The 24,563-nt window shown below is 41.6% G+C and overlaps 2 protein-coding genes across 2 annotated transcripts in view; one reads left to right on the top strand and one right to left on the bottom strand.

The window, feature by feature from the left end:
* Positions 1-4,562, top strand: part of scfd2 (sec1 family domain containing 2) — an 85,684-nt gene extending 81,122 nt beyond the window's left edge. The window contains exon 9 of the mRNA XM_083888656.1: positions 4,428-4,562. Within this exon, the coding sequence (XP_083744782.1) occupies positions 4,428-4,520 (93 nt within the window). The 3' untranslated portion in view covers positions 4,521-4,562. The remainder of the gene's footprint in view (positions 1-4,427) is intronic.
* A 1,821-nt stretch (positions 4,563-6,383) lies between these two features.
* On the bottom strand, positions 6,384-8,295 carry rasl11b (RAS-like, family 11, member B). Its single transcript, XM_083887916.1, has 4 exons — positions 8,173-8,295; positions 8,012-8,068; positions 7,818-7,894; positions 6,384-7,280 (listed from the first exon to the last, which is right to left on the bottom strand). The coding sequence occupies exons 1-4, from the start codon at positions 8,285-8,287 to the stop codon at positions 6,774-6,776; spliced, it is 756 nt and encodes a 251-aa protein (XP_083744042.1). The 5' UTR covers positions 8,288-8,295; the 3' UTR covers positions 6,384-6,773.
* Between the last annotated feature and the right edge of the window lie 16,268 nt (positions 8,296-24,563).

Here is a 24,563-nt window from a genome sequence, read left to right as displayed (position 1 = left end):
ATTTAACAAAACTCCGGGGATTCTGGTCTAAGCAGACAAAAAGAAAGACCTCACACATTCACGTCCTGTTTGGTTCTTTTCAGCCAACTAAAAGCCCAGCAAGACTTCATTTAAACAGGCTGGGCGTACATGTGTTCATGTGATCACCGCACTAAAAGGACACAAACTGCCCGTGTACTTCTCCAGGTGCAATTAGAAAGACCAGTGTGTCTACAGCTGTTCATGTCCTCATCCATAAGGGATAAATCAAGTTACTACTCATGATGTAGCAAAGCACTGTTTTCGATGAATCTTCAACATCTTCATAAATGTCGTTTCATCTCAAAGTTGTTTCTGACAATCAGCAAGAGCGCTGTTGGCCGTAGCAGTTCGTGGGTAAATGCAGCTGGATACAAGTCGTAAATTAAATTAAATGCACAGCACTCAGTGTTCTGAGCTATCCGACTAAGTGGGTACGCTTGAGTTTCATATACACGTCCAAAAATATAATTGTATTTGATTTTGAGTCATAAACAGTGAAGTGTACTGCACTAGTTAACATCTAGCTTGAAAACAACTGCATGCTGTAGTGCAGTACCTGTTCTGTATGTGCCTGTTGTTTTTTGAATTGTCCCTATTACTGTTAAACTTCTGTTTATTTTTTTCTTATTTTTACATTGTATATAAATACAGAAATATAAATATTGGCAATAATAACAATGACAAATAACTACAGATTGAATATGCATTTGTACTGATATCGTCTGCTGACTTTGTGGCACACTGATGCGACACGAGGACCCATTTATTACCTGGCAAAGAATGAACGCGCACAGTGACCTACTTTCACTGATCAGATATCAGTCAGACCTGGTGTAGATCTCATCTTTACACTTATATCAATTACATGCACAAATTTGTTGTTTGCCTGGCCTGCGTTTTGAGCCATTTTAGTGCCGATTACATATGCAGTCTACTGTGGCACCCTGAAAACATGCAGATGAATGTGTTTTTCTCTGTGTCAGAGGAGTGAGAGGAGGGCGACGAGGGAGGTCGGACTTGGTAACATGGGTTTGTCTTAACAAAAGGCAATGAAAGGCTTTTGTAAGGATCAAAGACCTCCATCTGTAATCAGCAAAACTAGATGCAGATGAGATTATATAATAACCTACTGGCCTGCACATTCACACTCTTACCACATACACAACATACTGTGGACCAGAGATGCATCTAGTTCTGTGTCATCTTTTTAAACCGACCCTCCACTGAAAACACATAGCAAAGTTTGTCTTCTTTCAGTTTTTTGGCCAAAATTCCTCAGACGCAGACTCTGCCACTACAGACAGACCCGGTGCCAATTTTAGCTTCTGACCTGGAGTTAAAGCAACACTGCAGCAGAGGAACAGAGCTGCTCTGTTATACAACATAAGAGAGCCGTATAGTTCCAGTTCTGATGAGAAAGCACAGCAAAAAGTGTTTAAGTCAGCGCACAACTGCTGCTAACAATCCTCATAAAACCACACAAAGTGCAGCTGAACCTGCATCTGCATCCAAAAATCTGTGTATTCTAGCGTCAGTCTTCACCCCCTACTGACTTCACAGGTGGATGTGAAGAGTTTTCTTCTTTGCACATGAATTCACTTTTCACACACACACACCCTTCCCATGCGACTGTAGTGTTATATTTACGCGACTTAATAAGCACCTATAGGTCATACTTTACAGAAGCCAGACATTTATTTTAGGCAGTCTCTGTGGCCAGAGTCTCTGGAGTTTCTCCTGCTGCGTTTATCACATGAAGTCACGCGGACGTGAACTGTTGTACTCGTGAGCTGGCAGGAGAATCTCCAGAGTGACTGCTGTGAACACTCGCAGCCTTTCTGAAAGCTCTACACCAGGGGTCACCAACGTAGCTGGGCTCACTTTACTTCACCTCACTTGCATGTCTCCGTATGATCGCTCAGTAAAATATGTTTGATATTGTTTATAAAAACTGATAATCGTTAGGAGTAAGCACTGGAATGAATGTGTATGCAGTTGAATGCATAATATTAATCATTTAAATGGTAAACAAACAAAAAAATATTATATGGTAGCCCTCCATATTTTTTTTTACCCTTAAGGTAGCTCTCTGTCTCAAAAAGGTTGGTGACCCCTGCTCTACACACTCGCCAGAGCTCAGGGCATGACTGTAAGCAACTCAAAGACTATGATATATTATTGTGAGGGCACTCTGTGGCTCTGGCTCTGTGCGAGTGGAGGGAGAATCAGCTCACTGATCATCAGGTGTGTGTGTGCGTGTGTGTGTGTGGCACTGATTGGCGTTGATGAAGCTCAGGTGTGGGGAGTGTTCATATACCCTGAGCCTGCAGTGCTCTGTGCTCACTCACTGTCTCACCTTCAGAAGCAGTGAGAGGTTCTCCTCCCTGTGGGTTCTGTAAACACTGACTCAGAACTGTGTGTGTGTTCGATGTCAATTGCCTGTTTCCAAGTGTATAGCAGTTTGTTTTGACTTCAGCCTTTTGCGTTATCAAAGGTCTCGCGGGCAGCCTTAGCCTTTCGTGTTTTCTGGGGCTCCTGGACAATTCTGGCTTTGAGTCAGCAGCTTGGCAGCTGTGTTTTAGTTAATCATTTTTGTGCTTTATTTCTTTAAGGACGCCTGTAGTGGCTCTATACAGTTTCATTGTTTTTGTTACAGTTACAGTTTGAATTCTTGAGCAAAATACATATTTAAAGGTGCCATATGTAAGAATGTGGCCCAAAATGGGTACTACCTTCAAATCTAAAATACCAAGGTGTTTTAGGTTTCTTTTTTTGATCTAACTGGCAACCCGTGGTTGCTCGTCAGCTGAGACTCTACTGGCTGCAATAATTGGTAGACGACGGTAGGTGGCGCCACATGCCAAACCATTATTTCAAAACATAAACATGATTTGCAGTCTGCAAAAAAAATTTTAATGCAAATATTTTGGCTGTGCTGTTGTTGTTGGTGAGTTCAGTTTGTTACATGAACATTATTCCTGAGTCTCTGTGACATATTAGGAGGATTTTATGGCCAGTTGCTTTAGATTTATTACATAATGCACCTTTAAACCCATATACATGTTGCCAATCCCACACAGCTCATGAATATTATGCCTGAATAAAGCCTCAAACAACATTTGTACCTGGCGTAAATGACCAAAAGTCACCATTTTAATGTACCTGCTGTGTTTTAAATATAATATATAAAAAATACACACTTTCTCACTGAAGCCAAACCAGGAGCAATATACTGAATAGAAACTAGGGGGCGACTCAGCTGTTTGCAAAAAGAACTTAATTTCAATGGAAGTCTATGGAAAATGAGCCTACTTCTCACTTGATATATAACGTCAGTAACCATTTCTATGATAAGTTTACGGTGGCAGTGGATGCCAATGCCAATTGTGTGTATCATTTTTCCATGAAGAGGAAAATGGACGATAAAGCAACGGGTTATGAGTGGACACCGGTGTGATTGACGGCTGGTATCGTCCAATGAGAACCTGGTTGCAGCAGGTGACGTCTGTGAATATCCTCAACATTGAGTATCTTGAGTATATATTCTGAGATCAGTTCTAATGAGCTTGTGTGAACACAGCAGTTACACCCTGCTCCGGCACAAACAAACCAGGCTGAGACCGCTTGGAGAGGGTGGTCTCAGCTCAGTTGCAATCGCTCCACGGAACAGTTTGTTTGCAGCGTGTACACTATTTATCCAGCTGCATTTACCCACAAACCAGTACGACCAACAGCGCTGTTGCCAGAAAACAACTTTGGTAAACAGAGATCAAGCTACACATTTAAAAGAGTCTAAAGGCTTGTAAATGGGCTATACAACCAAGCAGCTTATCTGATGCACCTTCAGAATACAATCTGTCCGGTTCATTAGGTCATGATACGTCTCTAGAACATGTCTTCTCGCAGGTGTAAGGATGCAGCAGCAGTGTGTCTTCCTATCATCATCATCATCATCATCATCAGATATAAGGCCTTATTTTCTCTATGTAGCCTAGTTGCTCTCTCAAATTGTTCTTATACTGAACGCTGATTCTGTATATCACCATCCAGAGAACGGCAAATTTCCCACAACATTCTGACCAATCACAACACTGTTGACAAGCATGTAGCGTTGAGGGCATGTCAAGTCTACACTGCAGTGTGAAAACCAATCAAACTAAGGTTAAGTACAACATTAGAACATATAACTCCCTGAATTGGAACGAAATACAGGTATGAAAGACAACCAAGACAACAATGTATGTCCTCTGACATGACCAAACAACCGAAAAAATAAGAACAGGGCAATGAGTTTCACACTCAAAACCTCCCCCCAAAAAGACTTGCTGTTCCTCCACATCAGCTGTTGAGAATCCTGAAAACAACCTTCACTTGACCCTAAATGACCGTGTTGTTTTTCACTCCAGGTGCTGGTTCTGTCGACCAGATTGCTGAGGCCGACAGATGTCCCTGAGTTGCTCTTCACCACCAAAAGACTTACGCCTGATATTGGTGTATAAAAGGACTGTGAATGTGTGAAATGACTTCTGCGCTATGAACAAAAGGCTGTAAATGGAAATCAAGGAACGCAAGCTACATTCCTACTTTGTTTGTTAAGATAGTTAAAGGTCCGGCGTGTAACATTTAGGAAGGGTTTTTTGTCAATATTTGAATATACTACCCAACAGTATGTCTCTATAATCACTTAGAATCAGGTGTTATGGACCAGGGCAAGAGGACTGGGAAACACTGGGGGGTGGCTTTATCTTTCTTGAGAATGGTAAATAAATGATGTGTTAATGTATCTTTCTCAGCACCAGGTGTAAAATGACAACATTATGATTTAGATACAGCTTTCACCAAATGTTAATAATAAATAATATAACTCCATAATGAGCGATGGATGTGGGTTTTCTTTCTTACACTTTGTCAGTATGTGTCAGGCTGCGGTAAAAGCAGACGTGTGTATGTGTGTGTGTGAACTCATTACAGGTGGAAGTGTGAACAGAGGAAGGTGGCGAGAATACACACTCTCTGTCAGTGTCCGCTCTCACCGACGTGTCGAGGGGAGTAACTGACAAGTCGTTTCACACGGTCTGCTGTGAGCCTGATCATTTGCACACACTTTAAAGCGTCGCCTTAACACTTCTCGTGTTCTCCGACGCTCTGTGAAGCGCAGGGTGGGACGAGGAGTAAAGTTATCCAGGAAACCTTTTCTGATATTCTGAGACTCACTTATTAAATTATCAACTGTAAATAAACAGATCTTTAACCTACTCCAATTCAGAGTTAATTGAGAACAGTGCTTAATGTCATTAAGTGCCCTTCTCAGAGGTTGTAATTCTCAGAAGAGTCTCTTTATATGTCAAGGTCATCTCTACTAACATGAACTCCTCTAACTCTGTCGGACCGATTTTCTGCTTTCAGGGATAGCATCTGTTATTTTGGCTTGAGAGCGACCTTTAGATCAGAGAATCAGACATTGTCTCCGTCGTCTCCAGTTTATCAGAATTGCTTTATTCATGGCCCAGGCAACCTTTGTGTGTGTGCGTCATCCCCCTCGCAGTAGGACTTTGTCATTGGTTTGCAAAGCCAAGGACAGTCTTTACATAATAATATAATAAATATAAATCTATGAAGAAATTAATATTTTAAAAAAATACACTTTTCAGCCGTCTCATAAAGTGGTAAGAGAGGCACCCAGAGTCCATCTGCTTCTTGGTTAAACCAACTGTGTGTTCAGAGGTCAGTTATAACCAGTGGCTATTTGAGCTGCTGTTGCTTCTGTGTGATCTCCAGGCAGTCTGGTCAATCTGTGACAACAGGGAGGGAATTTTCACCCAGAAAACTGCAGCTCACGATGGACATGGTTGTGTGTAAAAATCCCAGTGGATGCAGTTTCTGAAATACTCATAAACTGAGTCATTTAAATCACCTTTCTTTTCCATTTCGAATGTGAGCAGGCCGTCTAAATGCATCAGGTTGATGCCGTGTAAAGGGTTATAACATATGGCTGAACAGGTGTACCTAATAAAATGGCTGGTTATTGTATATAAACAGTTCATTGCATGTTTAATGTCCCATTAAAAACCCAGAGACAAAGTCAAATTCATCATCATTTATTGTGAACAAAACGTGAATTTCTAACAAATAAATAAGAACAGCCCTCTTGGACCGTTCCGCCTTTGTTAAAGTGCATCAGTGATAATGACATGCTACATACTGGATTTGCTGATCCACTACAACCCACCCCAAAACACACAGACACATATTCACAGCTGAAAAAAGCTGTGGCTCAATAAGACTTGTTTAACAACACCATCGTTTTGACAGGACAATGAAGTGACACAGAGTTCAGAAAAAAAAAAAAAGACTCTGCAGCTAAAAATAAGCAGTGAAGTCCTTCAGAGCTGCTGTTGCCAGGAGATCATGATTTACATGGTTTAGTATGAAAGAGTCTGGGCTTCATTCAGCCTCGCTCAGCCTTGCTCTTGTGTCGGTGTTTGTATTTTCTCTTCCACAGTGGACGACGAACCTCCTCACAGCTTCTCTTCACAGGCCGTATCTGCAGACCAGACGCTTGCTCACCAAGACGGGATTTCGTCTGTCACTGTCCAGAACCTTCCACTGTTCAACCTCAGTCCTGCCTTTGTCTGCCAGACTGGAACAGGACACCAGTGGAGAAGCACAGACTTGTGTCTGCTGTCTTTTCTCTTCCCCCTTCAAAGCTTTCTTTCCTGCGGCCACTCTGGACCACGTCTCACGTCTGGAGCTCACACTGACGTCACGGTCCTGACTTTTGCAGACAGCACTTGCTTGAAACGCCGCTTTAGGTCTTGCATATTGGGAGATTTTGGCCTGGGGATGAGTGGCGAGCGCCTCTTCTCCGTGGTGGTGGTGGCGGTGCTCGTGGAGGTGTTTGAGGGGCTGGAGACGCGAGGCGGCTGTTTGGCAAACTGGCAGCACAGTCTGTGGAAAGCACCGTGCACCTGGCTGTAGTCCTCGCTAGCGGACACTTCGTAGAAAGAGCAGGCCAGAGTGGTGGCGAGCAGAGGGCCCTGCTGGGCGTCGACCCGCCTCAGGTGCACCATGTCTGACTTATTGGCCAGCAGGATCACAGGGGGCATATTGGCACCGCTCGCGCGAGAAACCAGCTGGTGCAGCTGCTCGATCTGGTCGAAGCTGCACCGGTCAGTGACCGAGTACACAAGCACGACGGCGTCAGCCCACTGGATGGCGCAGGTCACGTGCTCAGGTAGACTGATGCCATTATCTGTCATCTGGGACAAAGAGAGAGAGAGAGTAAGATGGAGACTGATTAAAACACAGTCAGATTAACATTTTTCTCCTGAGTTGAGAACAGATTAAACGTTCTCGGACTTTGTGCAACTGATATGCTGTAATGACTGGAATGCTGACTGAGGCAGACAAGAGTGATAGAGTTACTCCTGCAGAGCAGAGAGGAGGTGTGGGCGATTCAGGAGTGTGGTGTATCATTTACTCTGGCCTCAGACATCCATTAGCCTAAATAGGAGATTAGATGGCAAAACTGGTGGGCTCTTCCCTTTAAAGCGGGTTTACAATACATTAACAACGTGGGGGGCCATCCTTTTTATAATAATACTTATTTATCATGCAAGGTCCATAGTCTGGTAATAAGGAGATAATGTTTCAATAATACCAAGTTATATCCAGCTAATAAAAAATACAGTGGATTTGATTAGAATTTTACTGGATTATCTGCAGATTTTGCATGTGATGGACAGTTCTGCTACCTCCAGTCAGCACAGTCAGAGAAGAATAAGCCTGGAGCTCACCTCTGCACCAGGAGTGTCCTGAACCTGGATGGTCACCTGCTCTCCGTCCACCTGGACTTCTCTGGAGTAGAGGTTTCCTACAAACACACAGAGAGAAAAACAGTAGATATTAAACACTTGTAAGATTTAAAGGCAGTGTTTTAACATGCGTTTGAGCCCATTTCACTCAAATATCCCACAGTCCGTGAACTCACCGGCATTTCTCTCATAGTCGCCGATGAAGCGCCGGGTCAAGAATCTCACCACGAGCGCTGAAATAACAACAAGACAGGATTAGATAGTGTGACACACAGAAGAGTGACTTTATACTTTATAAATACTACGTTTTTCATCAACTGCATCGATGTTTTCTTACCTGTTTTGCCAACGCCGCTGCCTCCTATCACAGCTATTTTGATGCCTCGGTTGGTGACCGAGTATTCAGGTGCGGGACACTCCGCGATGGTCGTCATGTTGTGGATGAGACGCATTTTTTGTTTGTCTTCTTGTCAATTCTGTCCGAAGAAGAGAAAAACAAAAGATGATTCTGATTTTTTTTTAAAACCGGCGAGGTTAATCCAGGTTTAGTCCTAAAAACACGTTGGTTCCGTCGATGTGAATGATATATTCAGCACTGAGTGAAGTGAATGTGCTGCTGCTCGTGGTCAGAGGACTGCGCTGACTTTATAGTCCGGCAGAGGAGGGTTCGTCTCACTGAGCACCTCCTCCTCCTCCTCCTCCTCCTCCTCCTGCTCCTCCTGCTCTCAGCAGGCCACACCCCTCGTTCTCCGTCTACACGTGGACTCACCGGTGGGAAAAATATAAATAAATAAGTCAAAGAAATGCTGCTACAGCAGGTGAGACTTCAGACTGAGGAGGGGAAAGCAAAGAAAACATGCTTTCTGCTGGAATCAGATAGATAGATAGATAGATAGATAGATAGATAGATAGATAGATAGATAGATAGATAGATAGATAGATAGATAGATAGATAGATAGATAGATTCGGTGGAGACTCAAAGTGCCGAATGCAAAAATCTATATCTAAACTCAACGAAAATATAAACGCACGAAGAAAAACTTGTAGTTATCGTTATGTGACAAAACAGAGTAACTATGCAAAAATAACAGTACAACTTTATAAATAAAGTGGCTTTAATTTGCGAGCATTAGGATCAATTTCAAAACAAAAGTCAATGATCCAAGTTCACAAACTTGAAAAACGTGTGTCCACCATTAGCCTCACGCAAAGCGGTACAGCGGCAACGCATGGACATCACCAGGTTGTCGATCGTGGCCTGGAATGATCGTGAAATGATGCACATAAACGCTCAACTCAGCACTCAGCATGCCAATGGCACGCTCCCTCATGATTTGTGACATCTGTGGCATATTGACAAGTGACAACAGTCCACATTTTGGTGTGCCCTTTTATTGACCAGACCATAAGGAGTGTCTGTGTACTGGTCACACATATTGACCACCACTCTGCCATGCTCCATGACTCTCGTGAGTTGAAATACTCACAATCTGAGATTGTAGTGAATAGGAGTGGTCAAGTGACACTGGACTACTGGGTTTGAGCAAAACAAATCATTCCATAAACAAATGCATGTAGAATCAGAGCAAATGTCATGACATTCTATTTGTGTTCACCATTTCAAGTTTGTGCGTTTAGACTTTTGTTGAGTATAGCTATGAAAACTTCAAACTGTATTGTTGTATTTCTTTGAATGTGGTTAAGAAAAAAGGTAAACAAGTAAGCAAACAGAATGTGTGTAATCCAGTGGGATGCAAATGAATCATGTTTGTTCTTTATCTAAATTTTCTTCTAAGTTTTCTTAGATATATTGTGTTGTCTCGTGCACCAAAAGCAAATGACTTACTAACTGTTTCTATGGTTGTGATTGTGCAGTGTGGAGCTGCAGCTGGGAGCCTGTTCAGACATGCCTCTATACACTTGTGTATCTTCCACACAGGGGGCTGATGTTGTTGCATCCCCACCTCCCAGCTCACCAACACAAACACACACATACCTAACAAGAAGTCATTCAGCATTCACGCTGTGAGCTGTGAGAGACACCATCATCGTCATCGTTCGGAGATAACGACCTCATATTTCCGACGGTTATATCCACGAGCTGCGTTTGTTTATCGTTCACGTGCCGGCTCTGTGACTGCAGCTGCTCTCCTAATCTGCATTTCTCTTTGTCCCACTCCCCCCCCCCTCTCTTCCCTGCTCTTTCACATCCACCTCCATCACCTCCCTCTCTCCATCTTTCATTTGTGCTCATGTGCTCCGAGGTATTTTGGCAACCGTGTCGTCCGTGATTATGATTATGGTCTGGTATGTGTTTTTTGATAAGAGCGCTGATGACAGGCGGCGGCGCTGAAATATGAAATTGGTGCTGGAGCTTGAGCACACACACACACACACACACACACACACACACAGGACCTGTGTGAGTAAACACTGTAGGTACACACACTACAGAATAGATGAGTAAATAACGGAGCAGATTTCATGACATGTTAATTGTTTTCCCTGTGGTTGAGACATTTTCATAAGTGGTGTTTGTTTTGATGTTGATTTCAAAACACTAAGCAACAAAACTCACAACCGAGGATCAAAGTGCGCATTTTCCAAAACACTTTTTGACAGATGCTTTCATTACAATACACACACACCAAAGATCATGTGTTCATCTAACTGAAATCACCTGTTCAAAATGGCACAACTTAACATCAAATGGCTTTTCAAAATAAAATTCACACATTGCATTAGAGATGACCGTATGTTTGTTTCATGAGTGATCTAACTATCACCTGACACAACGGGAGGACTTTAATCCTTGTCTTTGTGACATTGTTCTGTAATATCTAATGGTTGTATGACCAACTAAGCAGTTCAACTATTTATCTTTTTTTATCTTTCGTGTAGCTGATTGTGTGAGTGTCACATTTCTTTTAAAACTATTACAGCGAAATGCAATGATTTAATCGTTTGACAACACTCTGATTGTGACGAGAATCACACAGATTACTGGGAATTATTGTCCCCGGGTAAATAATTTCCTGGTAATAAAAGTTCCTGTAAATGCTAATGTGTAACAAGAGGCAACCATTACTATTTAAAAAAAAAAAACGATGTAAGTGAATTAGATGAGTTATGTATTACTCTTCAGGCCCACACTGTTGCATATGAAGAAAAGAAAGCATCATCACAGTCATTCCCTCCTCTAGCAGCTAGGTGAGAAGGTAAAAAGCGTCGGCTCGTGTGGGTGTTTTATTGTTTCGTCACAATGCAGGATTCGCTCAGTGGTGAATGACTCGCACTTAAAGTCAAAGTAGATTCTTCTAAAAGTGATTCACAAATGTGGAAAGAGGAATACCTGAAAAAGTCAGGACCAACTACGCCTTTCAATAGCGCTCCACTAGCTCAAAACACCACCTTGGCAGGAAGCCACGCTGTTAAAATCCATAGATTATCTGACACATATGTAAATAAACATGTGATATCCAGAGTTCTGTTGCACTACTTTCCTTCTCTCAGTATATAATCACAAGAGGGGGAATCCATTTATTGTATGAAATTAAACGGCCCCTTTCAGCTTATTTGTATTGGGTGGTTTCCGCTGTAGTATGCAGCTATTTGTTAGCATGTGAGTGCTATTCAGAGTCTTCTGACCTTTAACTTTATACTAAATACAATTATTTAAGCTGACAGGGCCTGAAATCGGTCTCCTTGTCTGTCCAAAACATGTACCAACCTCAATTTTGCCATGTTTCTCTCTCTCTCAGTACATTTAAATGCACAGTTTAATCGAGATAAGGCTGTAGTCCGACTGAGTCAATTGGTAGTCTGATTGAGGCAATCGGACAACTCGCTGAGTGTACATGTGGGAGGAAAGAAACAATTTAATGGTCTTGTACATCTGACTCCACCTCTGTAGGTGGCGATGTATCTCTCTATAAGCTAGTGCGCAATGATTCAGTTTCCTGTTGACCTTCACGTCACATGCAAACAAACCATCAGCGAACGACGAGATGGATCGAGCCGTGATTCTAAAGTATAAATCTCGTCTTCTCGTCAGTCCAAAAGTGGGTCTTCTCGTAGCTTTTGCGCTCACCAACGCCATCGTTGTCTCCTTCTACTTCCTGGTCAATGACAGATAGGAAATTTTGGTGAATTTGCACAACGTCAAGTCCGACTCCAGTCCGACTAAGCATATACATGCAGGAGTAATCAGGCTACGAATGTTAGTCCGACTAAGACTAGCTCAATTTTAATCGGACTGGTGTTTCCATGACATTAAGAAAGCCAAATTACGTCTTAGTCTGACTAAAATTTTACTTTAAAATGCATTTAAACTCAATGACCAGTTTTTGACGAACTATAATGAATAATTTGGGGGGTTCTAGTGTGACACACTGTAAGTCTGTGTGGCATTGAAACATTTCATACTGTAGCACAGTAACTCCAATAAGCTTAAACCCTGCTGTGTGTAAGAGCATGTCCTTTATTTCCCCTAAGGCAGAACTGGAGGTGAATTAAAATAGCTTTGACGTGTTTGGCTAAAACAGAGCAGAACAAGGCCTGACTCAGGATCAGAGTGTTATTCACACAGAGGTGACAATAGCTGGTTATAGTGGGTAAAACAGGGGGATAAATCCTTCAACTGGGGTGTGGACAATTGTCAGTTTGAGGTATTCAAACAGAGGAATGTGGAGTTAATTGGGGGGCAGGCAGGGAGGAGAGTGGAGGGAGGGGGGCGAGGGTCAGGTGAAATCTGCAGGAGGAGGAGAGTGTTCTCAGAAGGATGTCCTTGTTGACACAGAGGTGAGGGTTGATTTCCCGAGGTGGCTGCAGTAAAGCTGAGATGAGCCATTCGCCCTCGGGCCTCCTCCCACAAAGGAAGGTCATTTGGAATATCAGAGAAGAACTGGGGCAGTGTCGAATGCTCCTCCCCTGGGGCAAAACCTCCTGTGCCATGGTCATATGTTCATCAGGACCATGACGGATGCTTATCATCCTCATTGCCTGTAATCATTGTTTGAAAAGGTGTTTATTCGAGGCCAATTACACTGACGCTAGTTTGTTCCTTAGATTTTTGTCATTATGTCGTTTCTTCAGCGTAAGTTTGAATGCAACTAAGAAAAAGTTGTTCTATTTGGTCTCCAATCACAGGTTGAGGTTGTAAAGTGACAGAAGTGTGTGGATAAATAATCCACTGTTTTGGTCCCTCTATCTTGTTTTTTTGTCTTGCTTGCTTGATTTCACAGAAGCGAAATCATAAAAAAAAACAGGTGAAAAACAGATCACACATAGTTCACACATCTTTTCATAGATCCCTTCAACTTTCAATTTGTTTGTATCCACAAGATCATTTGCATTTCCAGCGACCAATGGAAATTGCATTGGCACAAGCTCGCACAAAGGAAGAGGGCTTGTTTTTTTCTCATTGAAATGTGAACCTTCTAACATGTCGAAGCATTCGCATACTTCTGAATGTCAACAGCAGTGGAGGGGGGCGGGGTGGAGGGGGGGGGGTGTGACAGTGGGGTTGTGTGTGCTCTGCCACTGGTTCTGAATAACAATAGCCCCCAATCACCACACCTCCTCCTGCTCCTACGACCACCAGCTCTGAGCTTTAAATGATTTTAAGTCCGTTGGCTGACTTCTTAACAACCACGATGTATAACATTTAAATCTTCATCATGCTCCTGTTTACATTCCACAGCTGAAAAAAATGCTCGGTTTCCACTCTCCCCACTTTCTAAATGAATGGTGGTGAGACAGGAGAGTGGGAGGGCTAAAGGTGTTGCACTTGTAATAGAGGATATGAGTGTGACGCACACGTGACCACAGACTTGTATTTGACATAAGACCTTAAACACGGGGATTATCCTCTTTTCACTGACTGAGAATTTGTGTTTGCTGCTCACGTGCAGCAACCTGTGAGTGAAATAATAGACTTATATGGTGCATATGTCCAGGGGTAGTCCAGTGTTTGGCATCTTGAGCCATATATCAACTGAAATTTAATACAGTACTATGTTTAATATATTATTATCTCCTGCAAATTAAGAACTGTTGTCTTCTTAAATGACCTTGAGCCAAACACTAGCTCCAGGTGTCACTTGTCATACACACATTCACCACTGGTGGCCACTAAATCCTACACACTGGTCCTTTAATTGCCAAAAAATATGTTACAATTAGAGTTTGAATGTTCTCCCTGTGTGTGCGTGGGTTTTCTCCGGGTTCTTCGGTTTCCTGCCACACTCCAAAAACTTGCAGATCTGGGGATTAGGCAAATGTGACACGCTTAATTGACTGTAGGTGTGAGTGTGAATGGTTGTTTGTCTCCTCGCGTCCCTGTGATGGACTGTCGAACTGTTCAAGGTGTACCCCGCCTATCGCCCTGTGTCAGCTGAGATTGTTTGTTTGTTTGTTTTCTCTTGGTTTGTCCTGGGTTTGTTTAGTGTTAGGTTTTTTAAAAAAGGTTGCTCAAGTAAAGCTGGACCTCAGTGGAGGGAAAATGACTTGTGAGACAGTGCAGGTAGACAAATCCAAATTTTATAGAGCAACACATGGGTTACAAAAACAAAAGGTCAGACTATAGTGAGTGACAGACTATAAGAAACCAAAAGGGTGTCACTGATCTAACACGGGGAAATGTAAGAAATCAAACTAGACCAAAAACAACAGGAAGATACAACAGATACAAAATAAAACAGGAAGTTAACAAAACAAGACACAATACATGCAAGACTAAAACACATTTTCTTACCAAAACACAAATTGAAAGTGATGTATAAATCATTTCAGTTCCAGCCTAATAGTCATTGATCAGGCATCCGTTGCAACAAACACTTAAACATGTGTTTATGTTAGTTTCTATTTTAAAATCACACGGGGAGTTTTAATGAGATCAAATCACAGAGAATACGATGAAGGCACGCAGACAGATGGGGTTCACAGCTCCAGATTCATGCGTTTTGCTCACTGTCAACAATTTAGTCTTTTCCCCAGGGCCGAGTCTCTCAGTCCAGGCTGCTGAACTGCAGAGCCGTGGGGCTTTAATGTGAGCAGGCAGCTTCATTGTTGGCCCGAGCCCCCGGTTTGTAGATGCGCGGCCAAAATGGAGGTGCTGCCAAGTCCTGCTTCACATTCTGTTAATTACAAAAGTAGTGTATTTGCATGCATTGTAGCACTGTGTGTGTGTACTGTGTAATGATGCATGAGTTATGGAGGTGTTTTGTTTCTGGAGGGGGAGGAGCAAAACAAAGTGGTAAATGAAATGTGTGACTCAGATGTTTTGAGATTCCAAATATTAATGATGTTTACACGGACCGCTGTCAAACATGATCGCTGACAGTTAACCCCGTGTTTGTCGTCGTCGTCCCCTGAGGCAGCCTCTCTGTCAATCAGCTGTCCTCATGTGTCAATAAAGTTTTTGCACCCAAACTGAAAAACAGGCTTAGTCCTGTCACTACCTCTGACCGGATGAATAAACCTGAACTCAGGTGGATTAGACACCTGTGACCACACATCAGCATGCTGCAGACAGACAGGCGAGAAAAGCACATTTAAGCAGAGAAAACACCAACAATCCTGTGAGTCGGTGTTAATTCAGGTGAAAAACAACTCGAAAAACCAACAAAACATTTTCATCAGTGACTGACTGAGATTCCCTGGTGTGAAACTTTCTCTTTGCTCTTTCAGTTTTTTTGTAATTTGTTCCAAACCCACAGTAGATAATGTGCCTCAGACCGCGTTAATCCTTTGCTGGATAAGTGGCCTTTTTTTGTGGGGTGAAACTTTTTTAGGGAAGAAACTGCACACGTTCACTCGCTGATGAACACCAGAGTCTGGACTTTGATGTAGAGATACAAAGTTAATGACCCACAGTCCTGTGATTGACCTGCTCCCTTTTCTCAGCTCTGTTTCACTTTGAAGTTTTGTTCATGTAACAGAAAAATATTCTTCTTTCTTTAAAGGACTCATATTATACCCTATTTCTCCTAGTAAATGTAGTTTTTTGGTGTCGTAATGAACATGTCTGTGACATGCTTTGGGCAAATTACCATAAGGATGAAGCACCACAGCAGTTCAATCACCCTGCCAAAACAGCCCTGTTCAGAACGCTCGGTTTAGTAGTATCTCTTTAGGTCCACCTTAAAAAAAAGTAAAACGAAACTTAAGTGACAGGAAATGACATCAGCCACAGAGGCTACTGGGAGCTAACAGCAGTTAGCATTTGGAAAAGTGATCATTTGCAGGCTCTAGCAGGCACATTGCAGTCATATATAACATGTATCCACTGGACAGATAAATCCTCTGAGGCTGGAAGTTTGTGTAGAACTCTGTGCTGCACTGTGGCGCCAAGAATAGAACTTTTCCCAGACTTCCTGTTTTTGGATGCCGTTGCCCTCGCCAGCACTCTTGCGTTGTTTTACGGACAAAGTGGAGCTCCACGAGACAACAGTTCCAGGAATTTAGCACATTTTGACGTCCCAGTGAGCGCTGAAGTCAACATCAACGTTGACCTCAAAAACATGAGTGAGTCATCTTTTTCCACACTTTGCAGACTGATAGGACCAAATATGAGGATTTAAATGATTAAAAAGCTGATTTTGCATACTATGTCCTCTTTAACATGAACTATGTACTGCATCAAATATGGAGGGGGAAGTTAATTGGTTAATTTTTGTTGTTAAAGCTCCAGCTCCAGACAGTTGTTTTTGGAATTTTTCGAACATTATCTGTGTGCTTTTTGTCAGCAGATTAGTTTTTGCTTTGAACATACATCCATCCATTTTCTACCGCTTTATCCTCCACATGAAGGTCGCGGGGGGAGCTGTGCCAATGTCAGCTGACATAGGGCGATAGGCGGGGGACACCCTGGACAGATCGCACATATAGAGGCAAACAACCATTCACTCTCGCATCTACGGTCAGTTCAGAGTGTCCAATTTGCCTAATTCCCATATTGCATGTTTTTTATTGTGCTAAATTTGCCCAAATCCATAAACTTTAAGGTGAATGACTTTAAAAACAGTGAGTGTTGATATGTCCCCCATATCCTACACTGTGCACATGTGCAAAGAGATTCTCCTTCACTTCATTTCATCCTGACATTTTGACTCATGACTCCACACACGCATTCATATGCACATAAACATGCACACCCATACATATTCTCGTGCTTGCTCTGCAGTTGTGCATCAACCCTCATGGACATCACACAAAGAAAAAGGAAAAAAAAAAAATTCCGCCGGATACTGATGTGTGAACGTCTGATTTAGAAGCAGACAGAGGCAAATCGCGAGGTCACCTCTCTCTTCAGTGTTTGTGAGGGCATGTAACAGGAAGGAAGGAGGATGCGTGAGAAACGAAATATGAATCATTCTCTGCATCAGCGGAAGTCCTTCGTATAAAGATAATACACTTAAAAATTATACCTTTCAATGCTGAGGTACATAGCTGAGGTCTCAGACTGGCTCGCGGGAACCTGATATGTGTGTGTTGCATGGATGACTGGGACATTAGGACACCACAGGAGTAAGAACGAGAGATAAACAGGCCAAACTGCTGCAGGCAATAATGGAGAATGTGTGTCTCTGTTCTTTGACGGGAACACACTGTTCTCTACACACACAAAAAAAAATTGGCACCAAGTACAATGAAAAAAAATAAAGACATGCGTCAGACAGTGGAAGGAGCGCGACAGCATGGAGCACCTCTGCACTCCCTTCACACAAACAGCCATCCGGACTCGGTGTTTCACACTCCACACACGGACAGAATGTGACTCCTCGAGACTTTAAGCCTTTCCACTTGTTGTGGCATAAGATACGTTTGAGTGCTGCTGCACTTAATATGAGGCAGACACTGAAGGACAGTGCTTCTATTCAGTGGAGCTTTTCAGTGGCACACGTTTGCACACTACTTTGACGCAGGAGAGAAATTCAAGGTGAACGCTGATGTTGTTCCTTCTGTGCAACGTTGTCACTCTCAGCAGATTAGAAGAACACTCACACACACACACACACAGTATAATACTGCTATGTAGGCACGTCAGAGGGGAGCTCAGTGTCTTGAGATGGCATGCAAATATTACAATTTAGAATACACATATTTGCACATTAAGCCTCCATTTTTGTCCTGCAGACCCGAGAGAAGGAATGTGCACACTAAAGTAAGTCACACTTGTCAGAGTCCAAATCCCTAAATTTCCTCCCAGCTCACTGATTTTAAACCTGAATTGTTAAACATCAGCAAAGGCATTGTGGCATTCGAGGCCACTGTTTGACAGTAAAATGTGATCCCTTTGTATGTATATTATTATATCATTAAATTAAAGCTGTATTTTCTTGACAGTGTAAACAGGTTCTTTGATCTTTCTGTATTTACGTGACCCTGGTATAACTTGGAGCCTGGAGCAAGGCCTGGAGGAGCAATTAAAGACTTAAAGACTCTTTGAAAAGTGGATAAATGCAACTCCAATTCACTCCAAAGATATTCCACTTACAAGCTGTTTGTTCTTGATTGACTGGGTGTAAAAGTACGACACATTCAGGGGGAAAAACACAATGCCTGTTTTTCCTTTACCATAAAGCAAATAGTAAGACTTATCCTCTTTCATTCAGTCACACTGTACACTACAGTTTCATAGTAATTAACCAGCAAACTAACTAACAGTTGAATCATCAAAATTATAAAAGGAAAATACAATACATCAAACATTCCTGATAAAGTAATATTTTGTATTTTGATGCTCACCCTGACATCAGAGGCTATTCACTGTCACACGTGTGTTGTTCACGTCACTTAAGAGATGATAGAGGTGGAAAGTGTTTGTACAGATGAAAGCAACTCATCATGAAAGTTTTATTGTGTTGCTGTATTCTTTTGTATCCAGTCAGCGTGTGTTGTCTTTATATGACAGCATCCTTCACACTGGTGAACAGTTACACTGAGTGCATTTGCATGCACACTCATGGGCAATAATCAGGTTATTGACAGAAACCTATATTTGTGTTAAACAGATACCGATAACGGCAATAAACCGATAATGATATCAGTTTATTCCATTTACATCAGAACTTGAATAACCAGATAACTACAAAAACCTGATAATAATCTTTTTTTTAGTGTGCATGTTAACACACTCAATGACACCACATCCATACCTTATATAAAGCACATTTTAATACTGCTAAATTTAGTTTAAAAAAAAAAAAAAACCTGCCTTGCGTTGCCTCCTGTCTCACAAGCACCTGGAAGGAGCAAATTAGTGTTGTTCAAGCTCCACTGCGTCCTGCAGCCGTCTCACCTCACTGTCGACATCCACTTATAACAGATCTATTGTTAGTGACCATGATCGGGTCGAGACACTTCTGCGCATCCAGAGGGCAACAAGGGCAGAGCAGGAATCTGGAGCTGCTGCAGGGATGACGGAAAATAAAATCAAATATGTCGGGGGTGGTGGTGCATGAATATGTGGTCGGCAAGGTTAAAATAGTTTGGGATTTTTCATTAGTTTTAGTTTTTCAAATTAGTTTTAATTAGATTTTAGAGCAGGTTAGCTAGTTTTTTTTTGTTGTTGTTTTTTTAATGCTTTATTATTTTTTCTCATTTTAGAGTCTGCTTCCTGTTGAGTTTCCCTCCTCTGTGATTAGCTGCCCCGCCCTGATGTGTTTCACCTGTCCATCGTTATAGTTCTCCCTCCACCTGTGTATTTAGCTTGTGTGTTTCCTGTGTCTGTAGCTTCCTTATCGCTATTTCAAATCAGTTACTCCTTTTGACCTGTTTTGTGTTTTTGTGTTTTTGTGTCTTTTGTTGCCTTTTGTTGCCTTGTGCTTTTTGGAAACCTGTTTTTGTTCGAGAGCAGTGAAAGGTGTTTTTCTGTTTAAGCTGGGGCTGTTGTCGAGTCGTGCTTTGGAGTCCACCTCCAGTGTTTGTCCAGTATTTGCCAGGTACAAGATGCAAAAAGCCCATAATAAAAACACATAAAAGGTGCCATTGAAAACATTTATTTTGGACCGATGAACAACCATCCTTGAATCAAATCTAATGGTCGACAAGAAGTTAGCCTGAAGTGCGAAATGTGTGTCATAGTGTTGAGGTATTGTGAAAGGTCAAACTCAAATAGCCAACAGACTAAAGAAATACATGAACATAACACAAATAATAATAAATAACCCTCATTAGAAACGTCTACTAACAGCATAACAAATGTTATGTTTAACTTGCATAGCCTTTTGTCACAAATTGAAAACAAAAGATAAACACAATTCGTATGAACTCTGAAGTGTGGATTATGTATGAAATACATTTACAAAGACGAAAATGACGCACATTTTCCCTACAATTTTAATTACTTCTATAAACACACAGTTCAGTTTCAGTTAGTTATCATTTTTCTTTAAACTTTCATACATTTTTATACAATTTTAGTATTCATTATTTAATATCTATTTAATTTCCGAATCTACAATAACCTTGGCAGTTGGATAGTGTATTCATCCAAATAACATGCAAGCCAGGATGGATGTGTTTGTGGATGGATGTAAATATTAACTCTGGACTGGACCACGAACAAAGCAAATCTATCCATCATCTTGACCTTCTATGAATACAGTTGCTCGACACATTCCCTGGTGTATATGCTGCCGTTTATATGTCAGTGGCTGTGAATCGCGTTGCTTCCTGCCAAAATGTCGTTGTTTTGATACTGAGTGTTACATGAGTATTGCTCAACAGAGGTCATGGACAGGGGCACCTACATATACACGGTTATTCTGTTTTATTGTTCAAATGAGAAGTCACAGTCCAGCCCATAATACCACATGAACTGCCCTCATGTTGGTTCCTTAGAAAAGTTGATCAAAATTGGGTCAGTGGGTTATTTAACATGACCGCTTCAATTATCCACTGACACACTGACATTCTGCTGTATTCCTGTGAGTCTGAATCAACGGTTACGTCCACATCAATGGTCACCCTTTCCATTTGAGTGCTGCACATCAATTTGATGTTGCACTGAGAGGCATCTACTTGGTCACCTGCACTCATTCTAATGCACGGACCACAGTTCACCAGTTCTCCTCTTCTCCCTGCTTTGTATTGTGAGAACAACGCAGTCTTTGTGCAAGTGCTATGTTCCCCTGAGTGAAAATGGTGGAGGAGCAGAACGGATACATGAGTGGAGTTGAGGGTGCAGCACAAGTAGGTTTTGAGCAAGGTCATAATCCAGAAATGAATATTTCTGACAATGAAAATATGTATTTTAATAAACTTTTGTTTCTGTTAGCTTTGTCAGCCAAGTCCATTTCACTTAAATATTTGTAGTGAAATGTGCAAAAAAAATTGATGCTTCAACATATGCAAATTTATTGTAATTATTCAAGTGAAATGCCAAGGTTTCTGTTTGTCTCTGTTTCATGTCACTGTGAAGTAAAAACCTTGTGGTTTTTGACAGATAGTTGGACCACTCGAGCTTTTGATAGCCATTTGGCTCAGGGGGGGGAACTGTATTTTTCTTTGTCTCTTAAAAATGTGAGGATTTTCATGTCCCATTGTTTTACAGAGTGAAATCAAAGTAAAACTGTCAGGCTGCACAATCTGCCTGCAGTTTGAGTAGTTATTTGTTTTTTTTTGAGTAGTCAGTGCTGTATTGTAATTTGTACTAAAAGGTCAAGTTATATTACCCTGAATATGAACTTCAGTCAGTGCATTTACGTGCATGTTAAAAGTCAGATTTTAGTCGGACTACGACAATAAGTCCGTTTTTAGTCATGTAATCAATTAAAATTGAGCTGGTCTTAGTCGGACTAAGATACCTGGATAATAAGATTCATAGTCCGATTACTCCTGCATGTATACGCTTGTATACGGACTGGAATCAGACTTCAGTTCTGCACATGCATGTTTTTCTCCTCCACATGTGTACTCATACTCTTCTGGTTGTCCGATTGCCTGTCTTAGTCAGACTACGGTCTCAGCGCGATTAAACTGTGCATGTACTGAGTTATGTTATGATACGGCGGTCACTATTTTGCATCATTCATTTGGTTTATCTTTAAATCAATCCTTTAGATGATCCAATGGATAAAATAAATCATATCGAGCACAGTCCCAAGTTTTAATGCAAATGGCTATGCTAACCAGAAGATTAATGTGTGCCGTAGTATTGGACCAAAAAATAGAGCAGACAAAGGAGATGTTAATTTATTGACCCTTCATCGGGATCTTATGTTCCCATTGACGTAGATCAGAGACAAAGCTGATTAAAGCGTGCATGGCACAGTCATTTGACCTGAGAGTGAATGCCAATTGAATACAGTCCATGTGGTGGGGAAAAGCCCAGGATTTAACATGTTTTTGGGCCAGTGAGAAGTGACCAGTCCAGATCATCCCAGCTACAGTGGACTTCCCTTGACCCCCTCACAGTCAGACTGACTGCAGACATCTTGCCTTTAATGTGTCTCTTACTTCATGATGAGCCCACGTTTTCCCTCGAGGCCTGAACGTAACAGTTGGACAAGCATCAGTTTACGTGTGATCACATGTGTGGTTCATGTGCTCATACCCAATTTATTTCTTCATGTTCCATCATTGCCCGCTTGGGATACAGAAAGCATGTGCCAGCATGCTAATTTAGAATACAGATGTGTCTGCTAGGAACAATGAGTACTGAAGGCGAATAAGCATGCCGAAGCAGAGCAGACTAATAATTCACTGTCCTCTCTTGACATTTCTGTTCTCTCTGTTCTGGCCAAGATCTTATTATCTTGTTTTCCTTCCACACCTTAGTCAATTTAACACAGGCAATTCTGCTTTTATATGGTTTTTGGTGACATCAAATTCAATTTGGCTCAGATACAAGAGATGTAAAATGCCCAGAATGTAGAATTATAGTGTATTTGAAAAGTTTGGAGGTTCAAGTCTGATTGGATAAGAGTAATAACAGCAGGTAAATGTGGATCAGGGGCCCGGGAGCAGAGCAGAGGACTAGATGTCCAGGCCAGCACCTGGGTGAGGGGAGCACATTTTTACAGTTGGAAGCATTGGCCCTCAGGCGGAGGCAGGGTCCAGGCAGAGGTTCAAGCAAACACACAAGGGGATGTTTGACAGAATCCAGGACACAGTGACAAGGCTCGGGCACAAATACTCAAATTCACAACAAGGCTGCAAATCAGATATAACAATGTCATTTTATGAAGGCAGAGGTAGAAAATCTGGATCTGATGTTCATATTCGGATAAGAACTAAGAGGGTTGGGACACACGGAAACAGAGGAACGAGACCAACTGTGGGGGAAGAACACATTTAAGGGGATCAATCCACAATAATACAATATTCATGTATTATCATCTGAAAAGTAAGAACAGATTACCTCAGAAAAATACCTTTATATTTTATTTTATTTTTTTTTTTAGCAAAAGTTATTCACTCTACCACTGGATGCCACTAAATCCTACACACTGGTCCTTTAAATAAACGCAGGGAGGTACTGGCACCAAAGATGACTGGAACATACATTGAAAAGAATTATTACAGCACAAGATTAAACAGGAAATAATGTAAATATGTGAATTCTGCTATGAATGTATAAAGACTTTGACTCATATTTGAGCACTGACTGCATTTGTACATGGACTTTTTGCAACGGAGACTCAAGCAAATCCATGGGCTTTCTGTCAGTAACAACGTGCGACATCAAATTCACCCTTGAAAATTTGGACCCAGGTGACGGAGGTGTGACACATGTTAACATGGTGACGCATTTCTCCTGTTCAGTCATGTTACACTCCACCAATCACCCCGTGAACTACCATCTTTGGCACAGGAAAATAATATCTGTAACACGTGAATTCATATGTGTTTTCGTAGTCTGTCGCTGTGTAACCTTGATATTTCAGAGGACAGTGGAATAGAAGTGTTTTTTTGTTTTTTTTTCAGTATAGCCACATTTACCCACCAGTAAGAACACAAAAAGCTGCACTGATGACAATGAAAGCAGGAAAAGGGCAAATGCATCAGCAGTGCTATTAATACTGACTGGACTGAAATAGAAGCCAAGTCTGGGAATGTTTTGCGTCTAGAGCCTTTGAGTTAGCACCTATGCTACTGTTTTCCTGTCAGTCAAATGTATTCATAGATGAAAATGAATGAGAACACATCATTCTCAATGTTTCTCAATAAATGCCTGCTGCATACTAAACATCTGATCAACAGACCGGCCAGTGCTATTATTCTGTTATTTGTTTTTTCTGTCAATACTTTTCATTCACCTCTCCTTTCCCACTGCTTTTGAAGTGTGTTACTCTGAATTATTTGTTGTTTTCCTTTCTTTTTGTTCACATGCTAAGGAGATAATTGTCAAGGAGATTTGTTGTGAAAGCATCATCAAAGCTGCGGGTGAGCGGGAGTGTCTGGAGGCCCTGGGGATTACTGCAGAGCCATGCATGCAGGCCAATCAGATAAGTGATATAGTAAGAGCGCAGAATACCTGCAGATTAAAGGATCATTATTATTGACTCTACAAAGTGTTATAGATAGCAACAAATGAGTTAATTCATTATTATTCTATGGCTTTGTGGTCTTTTTTGAGGGGGATCACATGCTTAAAAACTCTGGAATCTTGGAAACGTAGGTCAGGACTATCTTATCTTAGGTCTGGTGAAAATGCAATATTGGCAGAGTGCTCATTTTGAAGGAAAAAATGAAAAAAAGCATCGCAAAGAATCGCAGAA

The sequence above is a fragment of the Microchirus variegatus genome (genome assembly GCF_963457635.1).
Source record: "Microchirus variegatus genome assembly, chromosome: 4".
NCBI lineage: Eukaryota > Metazoa > Chordata > Actinopteri > Pleuronectiformes > Soleidae > Microchirus > Microchirus variegatus.
This window is presented reverse-complemented; position numbering and strand designations above follow the sequence as displayed.